The 22,675-nt window shown below is 44.7% G+C and overlaps 1 protein-coding gene across 5 annotated transcripts in view; it reads left to right on the top strand.

Annotated features, from left to right (window-relative positions):
• UNC5B (unc-5 netrin receptor B) overlaps positions 1 to 22,449 on the top strand; it is a 153,455-nt gene extending 131,006 nt beyond the window's left edge. For 3 of the 5 annotated variants that reach the window (XM_075130892.1, XM_048858096.2, XM_075130891.1), the window contains 10 exons: positions 1,564 to 1,596; positions 3,688 to 3,888; positions 4,928 to 5,317; positions 6,140 to 6,227; positions 7,380 to 7,548; positions 7,934 to 8,167; positions 11,015 to 11,164; positions 12,423 to 12,587; positions 14,415 to 14,593; positions 16,558 to 22,449. In XM_075130892.1, the coding sequence (XP_074986993.1) occupies positions 1,564 to 1,596; positions 3,688 to 3,888; positions 4,928 to 5,317; positions 6,140 to 6,227; positions 7,380 to 7,548; positions 7,934 to 8,167; positions 11,015 to 11,164; positions 12,423 to 12,587; positions 14,415 to 14,593; positions 16,558 to 16,723 (1,775 nt within the window). In that variant the 3' untranslated portion in view covers positions 16,724 to 22,449. The remainder of the gene's footprint in view (positions 1 to 1,563; positions 1,597 to 3,687; positions 3,889 to 4,927; positions 5,318 to 6,139; positions 6,228 to 7,379; positions 7,549 to 7,933; positions 8,168 to 11,014; positions 11,165 to 12,422; positions 12,588 to 14,414; positions 14,594 to 16,557) is intronic. The other 2 variants (XM_075130893.1, XM_048858095.2) reach the window with 1 other exon arrangement.
• Positions 22,450 to 22,675: the final 226 nt, after the last annotated feature.

Below are 22,675 nucleotides of genomic sequence, written 5' to 3'. Positions count from 1 at the left end.
TGTCTGATTATTTGCCAACCTTGGCTCTGAACAAGAGCCCTTCTTCCTGACACAGGCCAGCTTGACAGTGGCCATCACCGTCCACAGTCGCTGAAACTGTTGTGCTGTCCCATCTTGTGTCTCAAGGCTTCAGTCCAAGCTGGAGTTAAATGGGAGGATGGGCCAGGAGGAAGAAGGCTGTTATTACATAAGGCTAATAGCTTTGATAATCAGCAAACCAGACACAGGATAATGTTGACAAAGCCTAACGTAACCAGACAATGCTTTTATGTTTCAACCACTGATTTCCGGGGGGGAGGGGCACAAGCCTAGTGTGGGAGAGGAGAGAAGTGAAGCAGGAGGGGAGTGTGGGGGGGAGAGGTTTCAAGAACCCAAATCCTCCCCATTGTGAATGTCCTGCAAGTTGCTCCCCCCTCCCACATGCTCCTTTGGTGGTCCCTAATGCAGATTCCATGAGACAAGCTCACATGTACAGGCTCAGACAGTAGCCTGGCAACCAAGCTTCTCTCTTCTGCACACACAGTACTCCGCGAACCCCTGAAAGTTCACATGGTGGCTCCTCTGCGCTGCTAGGAACGTGTAGCCATCTGATGAGTGAGAGAAAGGGGTATGCTGGGAGTAAAAAAAAAAACCCAAAGGAACAAGCAGAAGAATTAGAGTAGAAACCAAACAAAGAGGGAGAAAGTGGGATGAGAGAGAGAGAACAGAGATGGGAGAGACAAGGAGGAATGGGGAGAGGAGAGGTGGCATCACTATACTAGGGGCATGGTAAGTGGGGAGATGGGCAGAGAATGGGGGCACTCATCTCTCAGCCCATCACAAGGGAGTGCCAACTAAAAGAACAACAGTGGGTGGGAACCACTGGTTTTAACAGAATGAATGGTTCTCCCTGCTGCACTGGACTCATTCAAATAGCACTGAAATTCAGTGGGGCTTTCTCAAGGCTGGGCTGAGCCTAGGGGGATCCTTCCCAGTCTCCACCACACCTAAAAGAGGCAGAGGCTGGCCCTGAGAACTGGGCACTGCTTTGTCACTGGGGCCGGAAGTGCCTGGGGCTTTGTCTGTTGAACCCCTTGAGAGGTGAGTGAATTTCATTGTCAGACCAGGAAGCTGGGCAGAAGAGAAGCCGATTCTGCTCCCCTAAAACCTCAGGTGAGCAGTGGGTGGAGGGGCTTGGGAAGCTGTCTTCCCCACTCATCCCTTTGAAGTAAACGATTTAGTGGGAAGGGGTCACTGTGCTCTCAGACTCCGGCAGCCTATTGGAAATGTGGATCAAAATTTGCCATTCTGGTTGTGCAGCTTAGGTCCCTTTGGATGGGCAGCAAGGCCAGCCAGGATGGGAGAGTGGTCACAAGCCTGCTTCCCTAAAACTACCACAAGGGCAAGGCTTCTGCATGGCTTCAAGGAGCTCCTTGTTCTCTCTAAACCATTTGCTGTTTTTTATGTCTCATGAAATCCTTCCCCTTGGTGTGCTGGGGCGGATGACTATGTTTCTTTCCTTCCATTAGCATCATCACCATCATCATTTTCACCTTTTGTTTTTAACTTTGTTTTTCCTAACAGATAAAAGAGTTCTAAGCGAACCCAAAAGTCACTGTAAGTCCTCATTTCATGGCCACTTTATTTCATTGTGATACATTATTTTGTTTGGTCATTGGCACCACTGGTGTCAGGCTGGAACTAGAAAGCTCCATCTCCAAGGCTTCTCTATGGAGTTGCTCCAGTGAGCGAGGGAGGAGAGAGCTGAAATACACCACAAAGGGTTAGCAGATGTTAAAGGGACAGTTACTCCATCCAGCTTGAGAGACCTAAATTTAACTTTTATGCTGCACATCAGTTTCTCTATTTAAATGGGCTAAACTTTATTCTCAGTTACAACAGAATATATCCAAAATCACCGAAGTCCATGAAGTTATTCCAAAATGAATGAGAACAGAATTTGTATGCATACATATAAAAAAAGTTGGAATTTTTGGTTTGTTTTTTTGCTTCTAAGAACAAGTGCTTAGATTCCCCCACCCTGAATTAAGACCGGTGCCACCAGTTTGTTCGTTTCCTAGCCCTGTTGTTAATGCACCCAGAGCAACTTAGGAAATAATATAAAGTGCATCCGATGAAGTGAGCTGTAGCTCACAAAAGCTCATGCTCAAATAAATTGGTTAGTCTCTAAGGTGCCACAAGTCCTCCTTTTTCTTTTTAAGAATTTTGGGGTACACTATAGCTCTGAAATACTTGTGTTCTGTGAACATTTTTCAGCTGGGAGACAGATACGAATCATTTCAACTGTAGCTAGTCCTGGGTGGTGTCCTATCTCCCTTGGCAATCTCTGTGAAATCATTCCCCTTCTACAAAAGTTGGAATTGCAAACACTTTGGATCTTTCAGGTTTTTTGTGACTGTAAGTTCCCAGCTATTCCCCTATCATCAAAGTGGAATGTTTCTGCAATCCCCCTGCAGAAGGAATTCCCCTGAGGGCAACTCCTGCTCCCATGCTCCCCCCCACAAATATACCCCAGAAATAAAAACTGGCCTTGGTTCTGATCCATATACGTGGCACAGGCCCTGTACAGGTTAGAAACTATGAAGCTAAATTAAACATAATCTTAGAGCACCTGGAAATCAGGAAAGGAAAGGGGAAAAAAAAGAGGGGGTAAGGTAGAGAGCATGAGTGTTCAGGCCAAGCTGTTTGATGTATCTGGAATAATTTTCCTGGAGGCAATGTTAAAATAAGACACATGTGTATGTCTCAGAAACAGCAGCATCTAATTCTCTAATATGGCCTGACTCCAAGCACTTGACACCAGTCAATGGTGGGTGGAGATTCTATCTTTGACACTAAAATATGCTGGAGGCAAGACACTGATGCTGCGGGATCCTTGAGGAGTTGGAATTCCTTCCCTTGGCAGAGGGGTGTAATCTGAGCTCATGTGAAATCAAGGGAGCAATTACCCTGGATAAAATAGGGTTTAATTTGCTATTGAAGAATGAAAGGAAGGGAGTGAGGGATTTTAACAGCAGTCAGTGACAGAGGCAGAGATTCATGGGCCTGGTTCAAGCTTCCTCAGTCCTCACATTTGACATTCCCAGGCTAACGTGACACACATTGTCTTAGGTGTCCTTGTAGGCAGCACCAGCTGACCAAATCACCAGAGCAGCCATTCCAGAGCGGTTGGTACTTTCCTTCTCTGAGTTGACACATCTACTGGTTTGAGATGGGAGCAGATGGAAGGATGCCCAGTGATCGCTTTATGGCATCTCTCTGTGCACTATCCTATTAGCTCATTGTCATCTCTTCCATGTGCATGCGTATCTTCTTTTAAAGCAGATTTCTTCCTTCTCCCTGGACAGGGGATCCCAAAGATCAAGAGTCACGCTGGGTGTGGGTATGTCTACACACACACACACACTGTGACTCTTGATTTTGGGGATACAGATATGTATATCCAACATGTTGCTCTCACTTTTGGACAACACTTTGAGCCCATCTGTTACCTAGTTGTGCCAGCCCAGCCTCCCCTGCCCAGCATTTGCCAAAAGCTTGGGTTAATCCTAGAATTAGTGGTGTCTTTTGTGCAAAGATAGTGGGTTGATCATGCAGGGATCCAGCTGTGGGTGACACAATTCTGACTGCAGATTCGTGCAAAGCCCCCCTTTCCTCAGTTTCCCTTTTCTCATTTCCTTCTTCTAGTGTTGGAAACCACAGGGGATGTGGCCCTATACGCCGGTCTGGTTGTAGCCATCTTTGTTTTCATCGTCATCCTGATGGCCATCGGAGTGGTTGTGTACCGGCGCAGCTGCCGGGATTTCGACACTGACATCACAGACTCCTCAGCTGCCCTGACTGGAGGCTTTCACCCAGTCAACTTCAAGACCTCCAGGCCACATCTGGGTATGGAAATTGTATGGCAGGCCATGAATGCTCACAAAATTGGGGGTTGGGGTGCGGGAGGGGGTGAGGGCTCCGGCTGGGGGTACGGGCTCTGAGGTAGGGCTGGAGATGAGGGGATGGGGATGCAGGAAGGTACCCTGGGCTGGGACCAAGGGGTTCGGAGGGCGGGAGGGGGATCAGGGTTGGGGCAGGGGTTTGGGGCGTGGGAGGGGGTCAGGGGTGCAGGTTCCAGACGGTGCTTACCTCAAGCAGCTCCCAGAAGCAGCAGCATGTCCCCTGTCCAGCTCCTATGTGGAGGCACAGCCGAGTGGCTCGGCACACTGCCCCATCCGCAGGTGCTGCCACTGCAGCTCCCATTGGCCGTGGTTCCAAGGGGAGCTGCGGGGGCAGCTCTTGGGGTGGAGGCAGCGTGCAGAGCCCACTGGCTGCCCCTAGGTGCTTACCTCAGCAGCTGTCCCCCCTCCAGCTCCTATGTGGAGGTACAGCCGGGTGGCTCGGCACGCTGCCCCATCCGCAAATCAAGCAAGATAACGAGCTCATGTTTATACAGTGCCTAGCACAGGAAGGCCTTGATCTTGACTGGGGTCTCTAGGCACAACAGGAAAACAAATAATAAATAATAAGGAAAGGGAACTGGTAGACAGTATAAAGAACACAAAGCATTTCAGCTGTTCAGCACAGAATGAAGTACCAACTCCTTTGTGAGAGTAACAGGAGAGTCAAACTACTTTCAGATTCTTGTTAAACTTTCTGTACGTACACTATGATGCAGCTTCTCCTTCATTCTTGAGGTAGTTTTGATCCTGATTCTCAGTCCAGGCAGTCTCCTTTCAAGTAATTGATAAAAGGGAGACAGGTGTGTTCAAAGTCCATGCTCCAGTCTCTTGCTTTATAACCTGCTTCTCCCAGGGACATGTCTTACACATTCTGAGCCCATTGTTTCACTAAGGCTAGGTTTCCATGTAGTTCTCTTTTGATTTATGTTTAAATTCACACGTTACTGAAGTTTTTGCCTTTTTCATCTTTGTTCATCTTGCAGACAATCCCCAGTTGTTGCACCCTTCAATGCAGCCTGACCTAACAGCCAATGCCGGTGTATATCGTGGCCCGATGTATGCCCTGCAGGACTCCTCTGACAAGATCCCAATGACCAACTCCCCACTGCTTGACCCACTCCCAAACCTAAAGATCAAAGTGTACAACTCCTCCACAGCATCCTCCTCCCCCAGGCTGAATGACGGGGCAGACCTGCTTGGGGCAGTGCCCACGGGCACCTACCCAGGGGACATTGCCAGGGACAATCACTTTATGAACATAAGGAACAAGGCCATGGGCTCTCAGCATCTCCTCACCCTGCCCCGGGAGCATGGGAACAGTGCCACTGGCACATTTGGCTGCTTGGGAGGAAGGCTCACTGTCCCGGACACAGGTAAGCGCCAGAGTGAGAGGTGCAGCTGTGGTTGCTGCTGTCCCAGTTGCTCTCTAATGTCAGCTAACTTACAGTTGAGTAGTGAGGCCTTGTGGTGATGGCCTCTGGTTTTGAAGACAGTGTGGTGCTGATTAGAAATGAAAAATGGATCTGAATATCCCTTTCTATAATGACGTCCCCATTAAGCTGCCGGCCTGTGTATCTCCGTAAGATAGAGTTGATGGGAATCAGTCACCATCATGAGGTGACCATCATTTTGTATTTTTGTTACTCCAGTTGTAACCTGTTGGAGAGCACTGGAGGAAAATAAGCACCGCACTTCTTGTGCTAAGGGTTATCCTGTCTCTGAATGCTGCCTGACTGCACAGAGTCTGGCGTGATTTCCGTCTTGGCAGGCTAGAAAGTCTCTTAGGCCCTACCACAAATTCAAGGGTAGCTGCTTTCAAATCATATTGGTGAAAGCATCTGTGCCAGTAGCTGAAATAAACCCAACACATGATCATTTCACTGCACTTGCCAAATTACAGCTCATAGGCCTTACCCAGCTGCCTATGAAGGTACCCACTTCTGATACAGACAGTTCAGCACAATGATATCTGATTTCCAGCAGCAGCAGTCCCAGATCCTGGGAAGCTTTGGATTAGAACACCAGGAGGCCTCAAGTTCTCACACCACTGTCTGCACCCAAGGGAGGCCCCCAATTCAGTTTGCACAGTGTTCCCACCATTTGAAATTAACCCCTGAGGAAACTGGCTGTTCTCAGTGGGGTTTCACTCATTATTTCCTCACTGTGAAGAATCCCCCCCTTTTTTTCCCCCCCAGGAGTGAGTCTGCTGGTGCCTCATGGAGCAATCCCACAGGGGAAGTTCTACGAAATGTACCTGATCATCAACAAGGCAGAAAACACACTGTAAGTAGAATGTACTGTACAGTGTGCTTCAGTCTGCCATCACTGTAACTACCACCTGAAGGAGAAAGCATATCTGAATTCCCTCTGCACCGTCCTGCATCTCAGCTCTCATTTCCTGCTACTCCCTCCCAGGCCTCATGCCTAACCACACTCCATCTGTCTCTTTTCCTATTCTCCTCTTCACAGCTTCTTCAGCTATGCCTTTTACACCTAGGACAGCCTTCCTTCCTTCCTTTCTTTCTGGGACAATCATCTACCTTTGCTTCATTCAAATCCGTCCTTAAAGCATTTCTTCCCCTAAGCTTCTCAATTCTAGCTGCCAAAGAAAGAAGAATTTATGTTTCCCATCATTAACAATAAAAAAGCAGTGCTTCCTTGTGGTAAATTTCACCTGGTGCATTCTGTGTCTGAACTGGATTGCTGCGTATATGTGATTGTGAGCACTTGGAGTCAGCTACTATATCTTCCTCTGTGCTTTATAGATCATTGAGCATTTTCTCCGGTGCTCAGTAAATAACAAATAAGGGGTTTTTACTCCGGCACCCAAAAATGCAGAGACTATTGCTGGCGACATAGGGAAGAGGAGAGAAAGCAGTGTGTCTTGCTGTGCAGTTTGCTGATGCTGTGCAGAATGAGTTCTTTTGCCACTTGTATTTGTTTTGTGACCCATTGTCAGGGGATTTCTGTGCACCACCTGGGCCTCTCATGAAGGCGGTGAAGATTCCAGAAGCAGTGTCTACACTACAAACTTGGAATCTTTTAGACACTTGTCTGTCCACTGTTCAGTGTGTGTCCTCTGTCAGACAACTCCCTGGCTAGCTCTTCTACAGTATTTCCATAGGCCAGCCGAACTCCTGGTAATAAACACAGTAGTTCGATTGCCAGTAATTGCTCATTGTCATCGACAGAGGGACCCCAGTGTCTTTAACCACAGTAGAGCTGATTCTCCACTCCATGACATGTGGTTGTAACTCTGCTGGTTTCACAGTGTGGGAATCAGGCCCGTTAAGTTTAGGGCATGCCAGGTTGCCCCTCTTCTCAGTTATGAGCAGCACATGTCAGCACTGTGCAGGCTGGCCTTCTTTCTTCAGGTGCATGACTTGGCTGGCATAGGCTAAATATTTCCTGTATGTGTTTATTCATCCCCTCCAGCTTACCTTCAGAAGGCACACAGACAGTATTGAGTCCCATGGTGACCTGCGGACCCACTGGGTTGCTCTTGTGTCGTCCAGTCATTCTCAGCATCCCCCATTGTGCGGACATCAACTCCTCAGACTGGATTTTCCAGCTGAAAACACAATCCCACCAAGGAAACTGGGAGGTAATGTGCACTTTAATAATACAATGGAAACAAAATGTCGTCACAGAGCTCCTCCTCAGTCAGCAGAAGACCCTGGAGGATATGTGGGAATGCAGGCTGCAGAGCAGGTCACAGCAATTCCAATCATAGCCTTTTGGGGAATCTTCACTGTCAGGGAAAGGATAGGAGTTCAGATTGGGTGAGGGGGTTGGTTGTCAGGTTTACTGCAGGGATGGAGTGCTGTCTGCGTGGAAATCTCACAGCTGTTCTCATGCTAGCTTGCTGCAGCACTACAAAAAGTGCCACAGTGAATGATGAGCGGAAGCTTTTCAGTGCCTATGCCGAACAAATTACTTTGGAGCAAAAGGGCTGACCAGGAACCTTCGTTTTTAATCCCTCCCTTTAGGAAGTTGTGACCCTGGATGAGGAGACCCTGAACACTCCCTGCTACTGCCAGCTTGAGCCGAAGTCTTGCCATGTTTTATTAGACCAGCTTGGCACCTATGTTTTTGTGGGAGAATCCTACTCCAGGTCAGCCATCAAGAGACTCCAGCTGGCTATCTTTGCCCCTACCGCCTGCACGTCATTAGAATACAGCCTCAAAGTGTACTGCTTGGAGGACACACCAGATGCACTGAAGGTAATGCTGCCGGAGAGCTTGGGGTCACGAGTAAGCAACCCCCCACTGTCACATTTTTCTTCTCCGGCCCCTTTTTAGTACCTGTGGATTCATAAGATTGTATCACCATAGAGCAAATAATGAATAATCACTAAGCTATAAAAATGTTTCTTTCTTGAACGCTGACCATCTTGTCACTCTCCAGCTCTTTCTCATCCTAAGACTGCAGGGAAAAAACACTGATTAACTGTGAGCATGTTCTGCTCCATGACAGGAGAAAGCAAACTAGTTTAGAGCCTGGCAGTCTCAATGGGCAACAGACATAAATCCATTTTCGTTAGCTTGGCTCTAACGTTAGCCAATATATTCATCAGAGATTTTCAGGTAGGTTTATCTACTGCACTTGATCCAGAGCTGGTATAATCCTGAGGGCTTTGGAATCTTTCCATGAAGTGATCTGTAGCCTGAACTATGCTTTGAGTAGGTCACCAGCCCACAGGTTTGTTAGTCCTTGCACAAATTTCTAAATATGTAGGGCCAGACCACCAGCTTGTATAAATCAGCATGGCTCCATTGACTGTGGTGGTTTATACCAGTTGTGACTGTTTCACAGTAGCTGGTTAATATCAACCTTGCTGTGCATGTAAGTTTACTTATGAATACTGCTCTTCCAGCTGCCTCAGTCTCTGTATCTGGGCTACAAATTGCTTCAGCCTGCTCCCACCATTGCTTCCAAATGTGGTCATGCTGGCACGCAAGATGCTGTGTGGTGTCTCTCGGAAAGATCTGGCTCCAGGGAGCAAACAACCTGATGCAACCCTGTGAAAAATGACCAAAGTTAAATAATAAGCATGTTTACTGTGTTCCCCAGAGATCAGCCATAACATTTTCCATGGTCCTTGGAGGAAATAGCAAGGGGAAGGGAGGATGTTTCATAACCTATATTGTGTGCTGCCTTTCTGCAGAGATTACCCAAGGGCTTATGTCGTTGTCACTGCTGGAAGATTTTTCTCTCCTTCCTGTGCTAATCAACCCTAAGTTGATATACCATGATAATACTCAGTTCACCACAGCTCCCACTGTCCCTGGCTTAGACACATTTCCCTATTCCTACCTGAGGATTCCTTGTCTGTCTAACTGTCTGTGTGGTATATAATAATAATTAATAATATTAAACTTAGTTCTTGTAAATCATCTCTCATTGTGGGTGCCTTGGGACCTTCGTGCTTGTTCCAATTATTTCCTGTGTTACTTTCTTGCTCTTGTTGTGATCTCTCTAGATGGAGTTCCATGCTTGACAATCTTATTGGATCTTATTTTTATTATAAAAACAACATTGTCTTACGCTGGTAAAATAAAGTTTAAAGTGGTGATGAAAAAAGAACATGGTAGAAACCAGCAGGTTTCTCTTGAACTGAAAATAACTCTTGTGATTTGGGTTGTTGTTGAAGCAGAGCAGTGGTATTAACATTGACAGGCACACGCATACTTGTTGAAGTGGCCCGCCTGTACATATTAATGAAAAAAGACCTTCAGATTACCTGAAAAACACAGTAGGTTCTAATGTCCAAAGCCAAAACAGAGTTTCTGGCCTCATTGTGTTGTGTGCTGTCTCGTTAACTCTTACATTGCAATCAGCATCATTCTGTTTTCAAAAAAGAAAAGGAGGACTTGTGGCACCTTAGAGACTTACCAATTTATTTGAGCATGAGCTTTCATGAGCTACAGCTCACTTCATCGGATGCATTCAGTGGAAAATACAGTGGGGATTTGAGCATGAGCTGTAGCTCACGAAAGCTTATGCTCAAATAAATTGGTTAGTCTCTAAGGTGCCACAAGTCCTCCTGTTCTTTTTGCAAATACAGACTAACACGGCTGCTACTCTGAAACCTGTCATTCTGTTTTCAGTTTCTAAAATATCCACGGGATGATTTATGAGGTTGCACAGACTTTCACATCTAGGTTACTCAAATCCAAATCAGGATGATAGTGACTGAAAGTCGTTCCCATCTGATGACTATTTGATGGCCTCTGTGAAATGAGTTGGTGGACTCAGTCCAGTTTCTGGTGAACAGGTGTCAGCATCACACAATGTACTATCATAGCTCTTAGCAGACAGGCTAAGAATGGAATGAGGGAGAAAACTGCATTCCCATCTGCCCCTTAGAGGTGATCCTTTGAGTCAGGGTTTAGTTATATTGCCCAGGCAGTATCTGGAAGCTTGCACTGTTTTTTTTCTTCTTTGGATAAGTGGAAGAATTTATTCTCCAGGGCTGTCAATATGGCACGTTTCACCAGCAAAAAAATTCATTTTTTAAAAATGTTAATTTATTGGGGTCTAGCTTAGAGAGCATGTGTTCTGTAGAATCAGAGTAACTTTCAAATGATCAGCCCTTCATCAGGGAAGTAACTGACCCTGAAGAAGGCCCTGTGGAAGCACAGCAAGGGCTGTAAGCATTGCCTATTCTGTTGTGTGTTAAAATATCACTTTAGTGCAGGATGCTGTACTCTTATTTTGTCATTGTGCAACTGTTGCAATTCTTAAGAGACATGTCACACGGTGAATTTGAATTTCCCTGTGTTTTGCTGATTGCGGGGGCTAAACTTGGTGTCATTCTTCTTGTCATTTCAACTCTGGTTGGTTGGCTTGCATTGTGGCACCAACCACTATCCATTATGTCAATATCTTCAGAACATACTAAACTTGAATGTAGTTGTTGTTGTTTTTGTATTTTGTAGTTTTTTGGCAGAGTTCATTGAACAGTGTGGACCCTGCGTTGACTTAGCTCTGCCTTAAAAACTCATGTGCTCCACTTGATAGCAGTGACCTTTGATGTCATGGCTTCCCATCCTCTGTCTGCCCCATAGGAAGTGTTTGAACTGGAAAAGACACTGGGTGGCTACCTGATAGAGGAACCCAAGCCACTACTCTTTAAGGACAGTTATCACAACCTACGCCTCTCCATCCATGATATCCCCCACTCGCTGTGGAAGAGCAAGCTGCTGGCTAAATACCAGGTGGGTGGCCAAGTGGTAATACGAGTCATATGGAATTTTCATGTGTAGCAGTCCACTGGAAGTTTAGCTACTAGTGCAGAGGTTGGGGGGGGGGGGAGAGGACGGACAGGGCGGAGTGATCCAAAGGTGCCCCCAAAAGGGAAACTTTACTAAAATGGTCCCTATAGAAACAACAGCTATGAAGCAATTATTCATCCATCTGTTTGTAGAAAAGAACACCCATTCACACAGGGACCCATGTGTCATGGTCACTCATGCATAATTAAGCAATAACACATGAATGACAGTGTATGTATATTGTGTGTGAAATATATATATGTTTAAAAAAATATTTGAATGCCAGCAGCAATCCAGGTGCTAAAGTACGTTTATGTTTGGATTATGCTTTAAGTGATCTGATATAGAACTGTGATGATGCCTTTGATGGTGATAAGTAAGCAATGTTCACACTGTTGTGATCCAGTAATCCAGCACCTTGCCTACTCACTCTCTTATCTAGTCAAGATTTAGGGCTCACCCATCTACCCGCCGTTATCTGCTAAGAGAATGATATATCTCTCTGCTCTCTCCGGCTGTCTTCTAAGGCAGTGGCTCTCAACCTTTCCAGACTAATGTACCCCTTTCAGGAGTCTGATTTGTCATGTGTACCCCAAGTTTCACCTCACTTAGAAACTACTTGCTTACAAAACCAGACATAACAATACAGTTTGTACTGACTTTGCTCGTGGTTTTTATGTAGTCTGTTGTAAAACTAGACAAATATCTAGATGAGTTGATGTACCCCCTAGAAGACCTCTATGTACCCCCCAGGGGTATACGTACCCCAGGTTGAGAACCACTCTTCTAAGGGAAGGAGAAGGCAGCAGGGGAATTTTCACTCACCATATTTGACTCAGGGTCCCAGAATGACAGCTGGGTCACTGTCTGTCAGCTTTCCCTGTCCCACCCTGCACAGAATGATTCCCATCTCCTGCCAGTCGAAGTAGAAGCTGGGAAACCTAGAATATGACTTAAAAGCAAATCTATATGGTATTTACTGGACTGCATGGTCATTGTTATGGTTGTTGTACAATTAATTGTCAGGCACCTAGAACCTTTTGGGGAGGCATTTTAAAAATTTACCTCTTAAAGAAATAATAAAATAAATAATTTCAAATATGAAAAAAACCAATGGATTTTAGTCAGGAAGCCCTTCCTGTATTTATGAAGGGTTCTTGCGGTTTGTGTAACATTCTACTGAACTAATCTGCTGTGACAGGAAATCCCCTTTTATCACATCTGGAGTGGCAGCCAGAGGGCTCTGCACTGCACCTTCACCCTTGAGAGATACAGCCTGGCTTCCACAGAGCTCACCTGCAAGATCTGCGTCCGGCAGGTGGAAGGGGAAGGGCAGATATTCCAGCTGCACACTACACTCGGAGAGGTGAGCAAAGAGAAGGGGAAGAGAGCAGGGAGGCTGTGCCACTCATAGTTATAGCTGGGAGGACAGAGGAAGGAGCAGGGTCTGATGATAGCTCTTCTGAGGGTATTGACCTGAACTCCCAGGGCCTGATTCTGTTGACGTCAATGGAGTTACTCCTTATATGTGTGGTGTAAGTGAAACTGGCATCGGGCTCTCAACTAGCTCAAAGAAAGCTGGTGCTGTTGCCTCAGGGGTACACGTCCCTTTTTGCCACTCTTGTTAAATAAAAGAATAACAGCACTCTATTTCTTTAAATGTCCCTTGCCGTGCTGCTGCTGTTGCCATAGATAATAACCTGGGATCACTGAGGCTCAGCTTCAGCCATCTGTGGATGTGTCCACTAGGCTCGTTACCAAGGAGGAAGTCCTCCATCCTCTCTAGTAACAGAGAAGACTAGAAATGGTCCTCAGATGTCCTCCATGAATCCCTGTATTTAGAGAAGGGAGATTTTCTCTATCTACATATCTAATTAATATATCTATTTTATCTAATGTAGAGGTTGCCCATCACCAGGGTATCTGAGCCCTGCTTTTACCACTATGGATGCCATGCTACATTAACATCTGTGTTGGCCATGGCCTCCTGTTTCTTAAGTTGGTGGTTCAATCAGAGATTTGTCTCACAGTTGGTGGTAACTAGCTCCCTTTGTGATTCTCAGGACAATGACCAAGGCCTGTAAATTGAACTACCCATTTCTGCTCAGTGGTGGCCCCTGGAGAGGCAGTGTGGGGAAACTGGCACTTTTGCTCTCCCTGCCAGGACTAGATAAATAGTGAACTTTCAGTATCTAGGTCTGTCAACCTGCCACCTTTCAGCACTGCATTCACTTAGAGAGAGAGAGAGGTACAGAGAAAAGCCCATTGAACTGAATGACCATCCAGTTACAGCTATTGGTGAGATACCAGTAGACTGTGGCAGTAACAGCAAAGGGACTAAGTTGTGATAAGAATTTGTTACCCTGCTTTTGAAAATATTGATGAGACCTTGATTTTTGGTACATGAGCAACCTCTAGAATATTCACCTGTGGATCACGAAATAATAGCACATAACCTCTACTGTGTACGAGTTCTGTTTCCCAGAGTCTGTTTTGGGGATGATACTAAAATGCCAGTCGGCACTTTCCCCTCTCACAGCCAGGTGAAAGTGTGCGCTAACCAATGAGATGGGAGTGAATGAAGAGGCCGAGGGCTGGGCTTTGGTAGCCAGTGCACTTGGAAGAGTCACTGGGAATTTCAGGGCTTTAATATTTGTGCAGCCCTGAAAATGTGCTCTGATGCTTCTGGCTCTGCTTCAAATTGTTTAGCCACATGCACTGATATTTGGAGGTTGCTTCCGACTGGGTTCACTGAAGGGACCCTCAGGGGAAGAGCTTGGTGTCACTAAGAACTAGCTGCTTCACTGTTATTCTTTGTGGCATGTTATCCACCTCTCTCTTTTTTTGTTTCTGTTCTTAGGCAACCGTGCCTAATGCATTTTAGTGAATATTACCATCTTATATCTCTCTCTGTGTGTCCTGATCTCTCTCTCTCTCTCTCTCTCTCTTTTTTTTTTTTAATTTGGTCTCTCTGTGATCCCAAGTTATCTTTGCTGCTGGATAGTTTTTGAAAGCACTGCTGAAATTCCACATAAAGAAACACAATCATCCCTGCTCTTGGGCAGGAATGCACAGACCCTGAATTGTGGGCAGGGTATGGCGACAAGGGAACACACAGTGCAGGCTGATAAAGGAGGAGTTCTCCATTGAAATATTTTTTTCTGAAAGCATTCTGAAATGTTTTTTCTCCCAGAATGCCAGCGCCTTTGATGCCTTCTCCTTGCACCATGGCAGTGCTGTGACTACCCAGCTGGGACCCTATGCCTTCAAGATTCCGCTGTCCATCCGGCAGAAAATCTGCAACAGCCTTGATGCCCCCAATTCAAGAGGAAATGACTGGAGACTTCTTGCTCAGAAACTTTCCATGGATCGGTGGGTTTCAGTTTACTGTATGGCACTAGATTCTCTGCTCTCACCTTCCTGCCTCAAACCTGTCTTTTGGGAAAACAGAGTTTTATATTTCCTTGTTACTCTGTACTCTCCCCACATTCTTCTCTGAGGCAGAGTGGGGGGGCTTGTGTGATCCAGGTATAGCATCATTATGTGCTGGGCGTTTAGTGTCCATTGTTTTACATTTATCAGAAACAGTCTGAAAGAGCGGATTTGCCCCAGCCCCCAGAAGGCGCTCTTGCAGCATTGCTAAGTCTCAAGGGGCAGTTACTGACTCATGGGGCCAGCCTTGGAAAGTGATCAGTTTGCACAAGCCTTGAGGAGAGTGTCTGACTAACAATACAGAAACCTATCAGGGCTTTGCAGCCCACAAGTACAGCACTTCGGGAATCCAGCACTGTGTCTCTGATGACACGAAGCCGGCAAGCATCGAGAATGATAGTGGGCTTATAAGAGAAGGAATAGTGTGTGAAAGAAGACACAAAAATGAAGCACTGGTGACTCAGAAATAACACTGTGTAGCACTAGATGTACGGTCAGGAACTACTTTATCTTCGCAACCCCTTTGTGAGGTAGGGCTGTGCTATTATCCCTGCTTTACAGACGGGGAGCTGAGGCACAGAGACTGTGAAATGATTTCTATAAGGGCACACAGTGATTCAGTACTTGAGAGAGAATTAGAGCTCATGAGTTTCTGATTCCCAACCCTGTGCTCCTTCTGCTCAGCCACGATGCCTTGAGACCTGGAGGGTGGGGAAGTTGATATTCTCTGATGGGTTTGAATGGTGCTTCCCCCCTTTGATTTGTATTATAGAGCCCTGCGTGACGTGCATCCAGTTAGATCCTGGACTGGCAGAACATTCCTAAAATTCTGTCATGATTGTGCAAAGCAAGTGCCTCAGGCCAGGGACCTTGATGGCTCTTGAGCTGTTCTGTTTTAGGATCTCACTTTGGGGGCAGGGGTAAAGACAGCATTTGTAATTTTAATAAAATAAAATGTGCCTTGCTTTTCCATGAATGTTTTCTGCATCAGTGCTGTATAATAAATGTAGATGATGCCCTGAGGGGCCCTGCATTTCAATTATGGCATTTCCATCCCAGTGCACATCATTGAGAATTACCCAGATTTGCTCCAGAGTCTAATACCCTTGCCTCCTTTCCCAACACTCCCTTCTGCTGCCCTCAGACCATACCAATAGGGTAAATATCTTATTGCCCTTATATAAATCCATGGTACGCCAACATCTTGAATACTGCTTACAGATGTGGTCCCCTCATCTCAAAAAAAGATATACTGGCATTAGAAAAGGTTCAGAAAAGGTCAACTAAAATGATTAGGGGTTTGGAACGGGTCCCATATGAGGAGAGATTAGAGAGGCTAGGACTTTTCAGCTTGGAAAAGAGGAGGCTAAGGAGGATATGATAGAGGTATATGAAATCATGAGTGGTGTGGAGAAAGTGAATAAGGAAAAGTTATTTCCTTGTTCCCATAATATAAGAACTAGGGGCCACCAAATGAAATTAATGGGCAGCAGGTTTAAAACAAATAAAAGGAAGTTCTTCTTCACTTAGCGCACAGTCAACCTGTGGAACTCCTTGCCTGAGGAGGTTGTGAAGGCTAGGACTATAACAGGGTTTAAAAGAGAAATGGATAAATGCATGGAGGTTAAGTCCATTAATGGCTATTAGCCGGGATGGGTAAGGAATGGTGTCCCTAGCCTCTGTTTGTCAGAGGGTGGAGATGGATGTCAGGAGAGAGATCACTTGATCATTACCTGTTAGCTTCACTCCCTCTGGGGCACATGGCATGGGCCACTGTCGGTAGACGGCATACTGGGCTGGATGGACCTTTGGTCTGACCCAATATGGCCTTTCTTATGATGTTCTTATGTTAAATGTGTAAAGTTAGACATCAACTCACTCTCTCTCTCTCTCTTCGTTCACAGGTATCTGAACTACTTTGCCACCAAAGCCAGCCCAACAGGGGTGATCCTGGACTTGTGGGAAGCCCAGCACCAAGATGATGGTGATCTCAATACCCTGGCTAGTGCCTTGGAAGAGATGGGCAAGAGTGAGATGCTGGTTGTCATGGCAACAGAGGGGGACTGCTGATGTTACTTTCACGTAGCTGGTAGTCTTCAGGCAACGGATGAGAAGGACAGAGTGGAGGGGGGAGAGAAGGAGGAGGAAGAAAACTAGTGAACAGCCTTTCCTGAACTGATGGGGAAGGGTTGTGGGGACGGGGCCAATTTCTACTTTGTGTCTGGTGGGTTGCTGATCTGTAGCTAGCAAGGAGGGGTAAAGGTAAACTCCTTCTCCCACTCCTCCCTCACCAAGTCACTATCCGCCTTAGAGATCCAACCACACCGTTTACAAGCAATCCAAGTGTTAAACAGGCTCTCTCCTCCTCCTCCTAGCCATCCTCCGGAGTGCGTCACAAGAGCAGTGCATCTTTGTTGACCATGATGACAGCCATTGGTGGAAGTGGGCAGCTGCTTCTGCCACAGCATGCAGGAATATAGGGCTTCTAGAGTCTGGGTTGAGGTTTATTTTTGTTTCATTTATTTGGGTTTTCTTCTCTCCTTCCCCACCCCCCCCCCATCCCCCCGGTTCTTCTACTTTTATGGCATTTATGCTTAGAAGACTCAAGTACAATCTAGCCAAACTGCTTACTTCTCTCAAATGCTTCAGACAGCTTATTAAGGGGAAAAAAGGGAAAAAAAACCACAGTTTCTTAGGAAACGCAAATAATTTATTATCCAGATCTTTGGATGAGTCCTTTTTAAAAAAACAAAAACATTAAGTCTTTTGTGTGTGAGCAACAGCATCAGTCCGCTTTGCGTGAGAATGAGAGAGAGAGAGAGAGAGCTTTAAACTAAAACACTTGCGAAAATTAGTAATGAAAACACACACACAAAAAGTCAAGAACAACTTGTTTCCATATCTCTGGACCCTTGCTGAAGTCAGATTGGTTCAGTGCCTATAGACTCATGTGGCACAGAAAGGGCAAGCTGAGCCCTCTTTGTAACATCTTGTTTGCAAATTCTCCCTTATGGCTGCAGCATAATGCAAGGAGGCCACTTAAGCAACCAGCTCACAGAAGAACAAGCCCATTTCTGGGAACAAGGTTAAAGGGACATTGTCACTGTTTTCATGGTTTTCTTCAAATGGCAACTGAAGTCCTCAGCATTGTTACAGAAGCTGAAACCTCACACAGCCGTCTCCCCCCCTCTTTTCAGGGATGGTTCCCTCCCAACCCCGTCTCATCTCTGTTTGAATCAGAGAGAAGAACGTGGCTTCAGAGCGTTAGCTTCTTTTTGGGTGCACCAGTGTCATCGTTTCAATGGAATGATAATGAACAAAGGAAACATTCAGCTGCATATCAGGGGAAAATGTATTCATTGTTGGAGTGTGGAAGTCTCTCCCAGAAAAAGCAGTAGACACCCTCAAATGTGAGATGTTTAAAACTAGACTGAAAGGAATACTCCTGCACTGGCAGGAAACGACAAGATGAGCACTACTGGTAATAGTGGTAATGGGCCTTTTCCTAGTTCCTATGCAAGCAGTACAGCTCTGGGAGTTTCCTTTGTTAGAAAATTCACTAAACACACAGCCAGTAAGGGGAGGACAAGAGGCTACAGTAGCGGTTTGTTTGTTTGGTTTTTCTTCTCCTGAATTAAACCAACCTATGGTTTATATGGGTTGTTTAGGAGGGAAGGTTAATGCTTTGACACAGTGGTGAATTAACTGAAAGCTAGTTAGGATCTATGGGACAGCCTCCATCAGATTATTACAATTACGGGGTGGGTCACATTTTGGAGCCCAAAGTATTTAAGATCTGTATTTTTAGGGGGAAATTCTTTTAGGACATTTGGGAAAGAATGAAACTTGGTAGGATAAATAGACCTTCATATCAACAATGTAAATACACACACTCACTGATACTGTCGTGCACTAACATTCAGCAACATGCCACTATTCATAAGCCAAGACTGTAAAAAATGTAAAGACTGTAAAGTTAGGCTTCTAAATCTATATTTTGGCACTTTAAACAAGTGGGAGGAGTGTTGAGTAAGAAGGGGTTATTTTTACAAAGCAAGGTCCAGTGGCCTGGGATATAGAGGTTAGTTTGAGGACCACATCATTTTAAAGTCCTTATAACCAAATCCATCTTTTGACTCAATCTTACTTTGATAAATGGATTGAAATATTCTTGGGCTGAACCCTGGCCGAGAGACCATCACAGTAGTGCAGCAAGTGGGAGAGGAGTTTGGCATGGTCATGCAGTGGTCAATGATCTGTAAGAGAGAGTAAACAGCACATTAATGAAATTTACAGATGATGCCAAACTAGAATGTGTTGCAAATACCAGTGAAGAAAGAGAACTAATACAAAGAGAACCCAGTGAGATTAGAAACACTGTCTGAAGATAGCAATATGAGATTAAAATTGGAAAATGTAGCTGTTTCATCTGCAGAAAAAGATAATCTGAAACACAAACTCATTGGGAAAGAGAAACCTGGCAGGCACTAATGGTAAATGAAATTGTGGGATGGGGGAGATAGGAGAACACTGCAAATTCGACATTTGCAGCACTATGTGGCAGCAAAAATTATCAATGCAACACAATGGCATATGCAGTCAGTATTGAGTCATGAGGTCAGAGTGCTTTTTACAGCTACTGCTGTGGCATATTGCATGCAGTCCTCAGTGCAACAGTACCAGAAATACATTGACGCAACTGTAAGGAGATAGGAGAAGGGCAATAAAAATGATTAGGCGTTTGATGGAGAAACTGAGAAAAGATTGAGAACTAAGAACCGACTCCTCAGGGCTTCTCTACACTTAATAAAATGAATTTGGAGTAAACCAGGGTGTGAATTTAAAGTGCAGTAACGATTCCTGAATAACTCCATGTGTAGACAAGCAGGTGTAAATTACCATAACTCCATTGACTGCAGTGGAGCTACATCGATTGAGGATCTGGCCCATAATATGTCAAACTTGACTAAAGGGTGTATAAGTCTACACGTATTTGAGGGGTGTAATCACCAAGGAAGGGAAGATGAACTATTGAGGGTGGCACAAGCAGATATGAGTAAGAGTAATGGAGAAATTGAGAAAAGGTGAGGAAAATTCCTAACTAATATCTATTTAGGCTGGGGGATTTGTGGATCATTTAAAATTACACTGGACAAATAGTAGAATATGTATAGTAGAAAACAGTCCCTCACTGATCTGTCTGGGTAACCTAATTTGTCTTGGAAGGATGGCATGGAGCTCAGTGGTTCTCCCTCTTCAAACTTGGCAGTTCCTTCCTTTCTTTCCTTCTTTTCTACATTAAAAGGGCTCTGTTGAAGTGAAGGTTGGTTACATAACAAAACTGATTTTAATTAAGGGGTATCCATGAACACAACATAAGTTTCATCTCCAGGATGTGGTATTTTAATGAAGGGAAAATATTCTGAAGGGTACTTTGAATAGCCACAAGTGGAAATATTTTACTCTGGTTGCTGCCTCTTAAAAGTTTCTCCTCCAGGATAAACATGTTGTGACACAAACAACAACACAGCATCATATTGGTGATGCTACTGCATCTGCTCTGAAATCCCCAATGCACTTACCACAAGATCTTTGTGGCCAGTAATTTAAAACTGTACAGAATACAGTGAGCTTCCCATCATGCATTACCCCATTCTCCTCCCTCCAGTCCACCATCTGTGGTATGGCTATGTAGCTAAAGAAAAAGTAAACACAAACTCAGGGAGCCAGCGCATAATAAAAGAAGACATTGCCCTTACAAAGTAATTTGGTATTTCCTCAGGATCTAAACCTCCAGTTGCCTAATTCTTTGGCACACAAGTACTTGGAAGCCTGTTTCCATCTCTAATGCTTCCAAATTGACAGCAGACAGTAGGAAAAGGGACCCAGAGGGGAGAACACTGGCAATGCTTGTTCATCTACTTAAACAACCACATTGGGAGTGGATGGATTTATTGTACAAAGGTACCATACAGTGGCAGAACAAATTAACCCCAGTCTTGAAACTTGCTTGAAAAGGACAGTCTCAGAGCTTGGATGCTGGCCTACATGTAGGAGAGGCTGTACCTTCTTGCCTGATTTGTCAGATGAAAGCAATTCTGGGTTTTTTCTTTTAAAATACTGGGACCATTTTTATGGTGAAAACACAATCTGTTTTCTTCAGAAGTCCTTGTATAAAGAGTTTTTTTGCCAGCACTTCAGCCATTTTCTCCTAGGTATACACTTGTGTTGTGAATTTCAGTGTCATTCATGTAGTTCACAAGCAGAAAAATCTTTTGTTTCACACCCAAAATGTGCATTAAATATTATGTATATTAAATTTCACTTTCCCCTTTTTTAATTGCAAAAAGCCTTTAAAACCTGGAAATCTGTGTATATCTGTAGGTAATATACAGATCTGGATATGTATCCAAAGTTTTGGATGTGTATCTTAATGAAACTTTTAAATCGTCTGAGTCTCAAAACTGACTACTTGGATAGATCAAATGCTCCAGTGTAGCTGAAAATATTTTTGTGTGGCTGTTTTAAAAAACTTACAAACCAAAAAAACTTCTTAAAGCAAACAGTGTGACTACACGGTACTCAGGAAGTTTGACAAACATGACCTTTCTCTATCACAATCCCATTTCACAATGCTGGGGTCTGTGTTGGGAGGAGAGCTCCAAGCTTATCTGACATTTCCTTGTGTTATTACGTCAACAGGGTTTTCAATGTGTTGTGTTGACTTGGCTAGAAACTGAGGGCCTGATTCAGTTCCCCTTAAAGTCAGTGAATAGACTCCCGTTGATTTTGGTGGGAGTTCAATATGGTTGTAATATAGAGAGAGTTCTACCAGTCTATGTGACTCCATTTCATAATCTGATTTGTTGAAATCTTGCTTGTAATCTGAACAAAATAAGCAAATATGGGAAGTAATGTAGGAGGTGATAAAGCACTCCGCTAATACACGGACATTTTAACATTTTCAAAGCTAACGTAAATAACCTGCCATTGTTTATTTTCTTAGAAATTCAGTGATATCCATGAAATTTATCCTAAATGCTCTGCTCTTGGAAGACAGTTGTAGATTGTCAGTGTGTCTGACCCTCTCTCTCTCTCTCTCTGATTAAAGGATCACAGTGTGTCTGTCTCACTCTCAGCTCAGCATGTGGGTGAGATCAGGAGATCAATGTGTGTTTGTGTCCCCTTTTCTCTGAGCACAGAACCAGAATGTCTGTGTATGTGCTTTTCTCTCTCTCAGATCACTGTGTGTGTGTGTATGTGCGTGCGTGTGTTTCTTAGCCTTTCTGATCAAGGGAGCGCTGTGTGTGTGTATGTGAGGGAGGGGAAGGGAAGGTATTTGCTTCTCTCTGATCAGTGTGTGTTGTGGCCTCCTCTCTGACTCCGTCTCTCTTGGATCATGGGATTATAGTGTATGTGGCGCTCAGATCACTGGGTCAGAGTGTCCAACTACTGTACATGCTGCCTTCTCCTTTGGTCATCTGTGTGTGTATCTCTGTCCCTTGGAGATGACTACACTATGATCACACAAAGCAGGGTAGAAGCTTTGTGATACTGGGCAGGCATTTCATAGTTTCACTGAAAAAAATCAGCTGTTGTTTCTCTTGTTGAGAGCGTCCATTCTCTTGCTCTGCATTCTATTTGCATATTTATATGTCCAGGGGATGAGTTTGACAGCATCCTCGAAACACACATCTGTTTATTCTGTAAACTAAGAACTGTAAATAAAGTTTAGCATTCCTATTGTAACAAAGTAATTTTTATGCAATAAATTATATTTCCTAGTCTAATAAAAAATGAAATGTGGTTTGCTTCTTTATTCCTGTTTCAATTCCAGGTGGGTTTGGCTCCAGCAGGTCTCATTTCTAGGAAAATTTAATCTTGGTTTCACTGCCCAGCACTCTCTTCCTGCCATCTCTACAGCCCCTTTCCAGCCCGCTACTTGGCAATGGCCTTTCCAACACTCCTTCTATCCATCCCCATCTGCAGTTGTCAGTCACTGCTGGGAGAAGACCTCCTCAG

This window comes from Caretta caretta, chromosome 7, assembly GCF_965140235.1.
Source record: "Caretta caretta isolate rCarCar2 chromosome 7, rCarCar1.hap1, whole genome shotgun sequence".
Classification (NCBI taxonomy): Eukaryota; Metazoa; Chordata; order Testudines; family Cheloniidae; genus Caretta; species Caretta caretta.
This window is presented reverse-complemented; position numbering and strand designations above follow the sequence as displayed.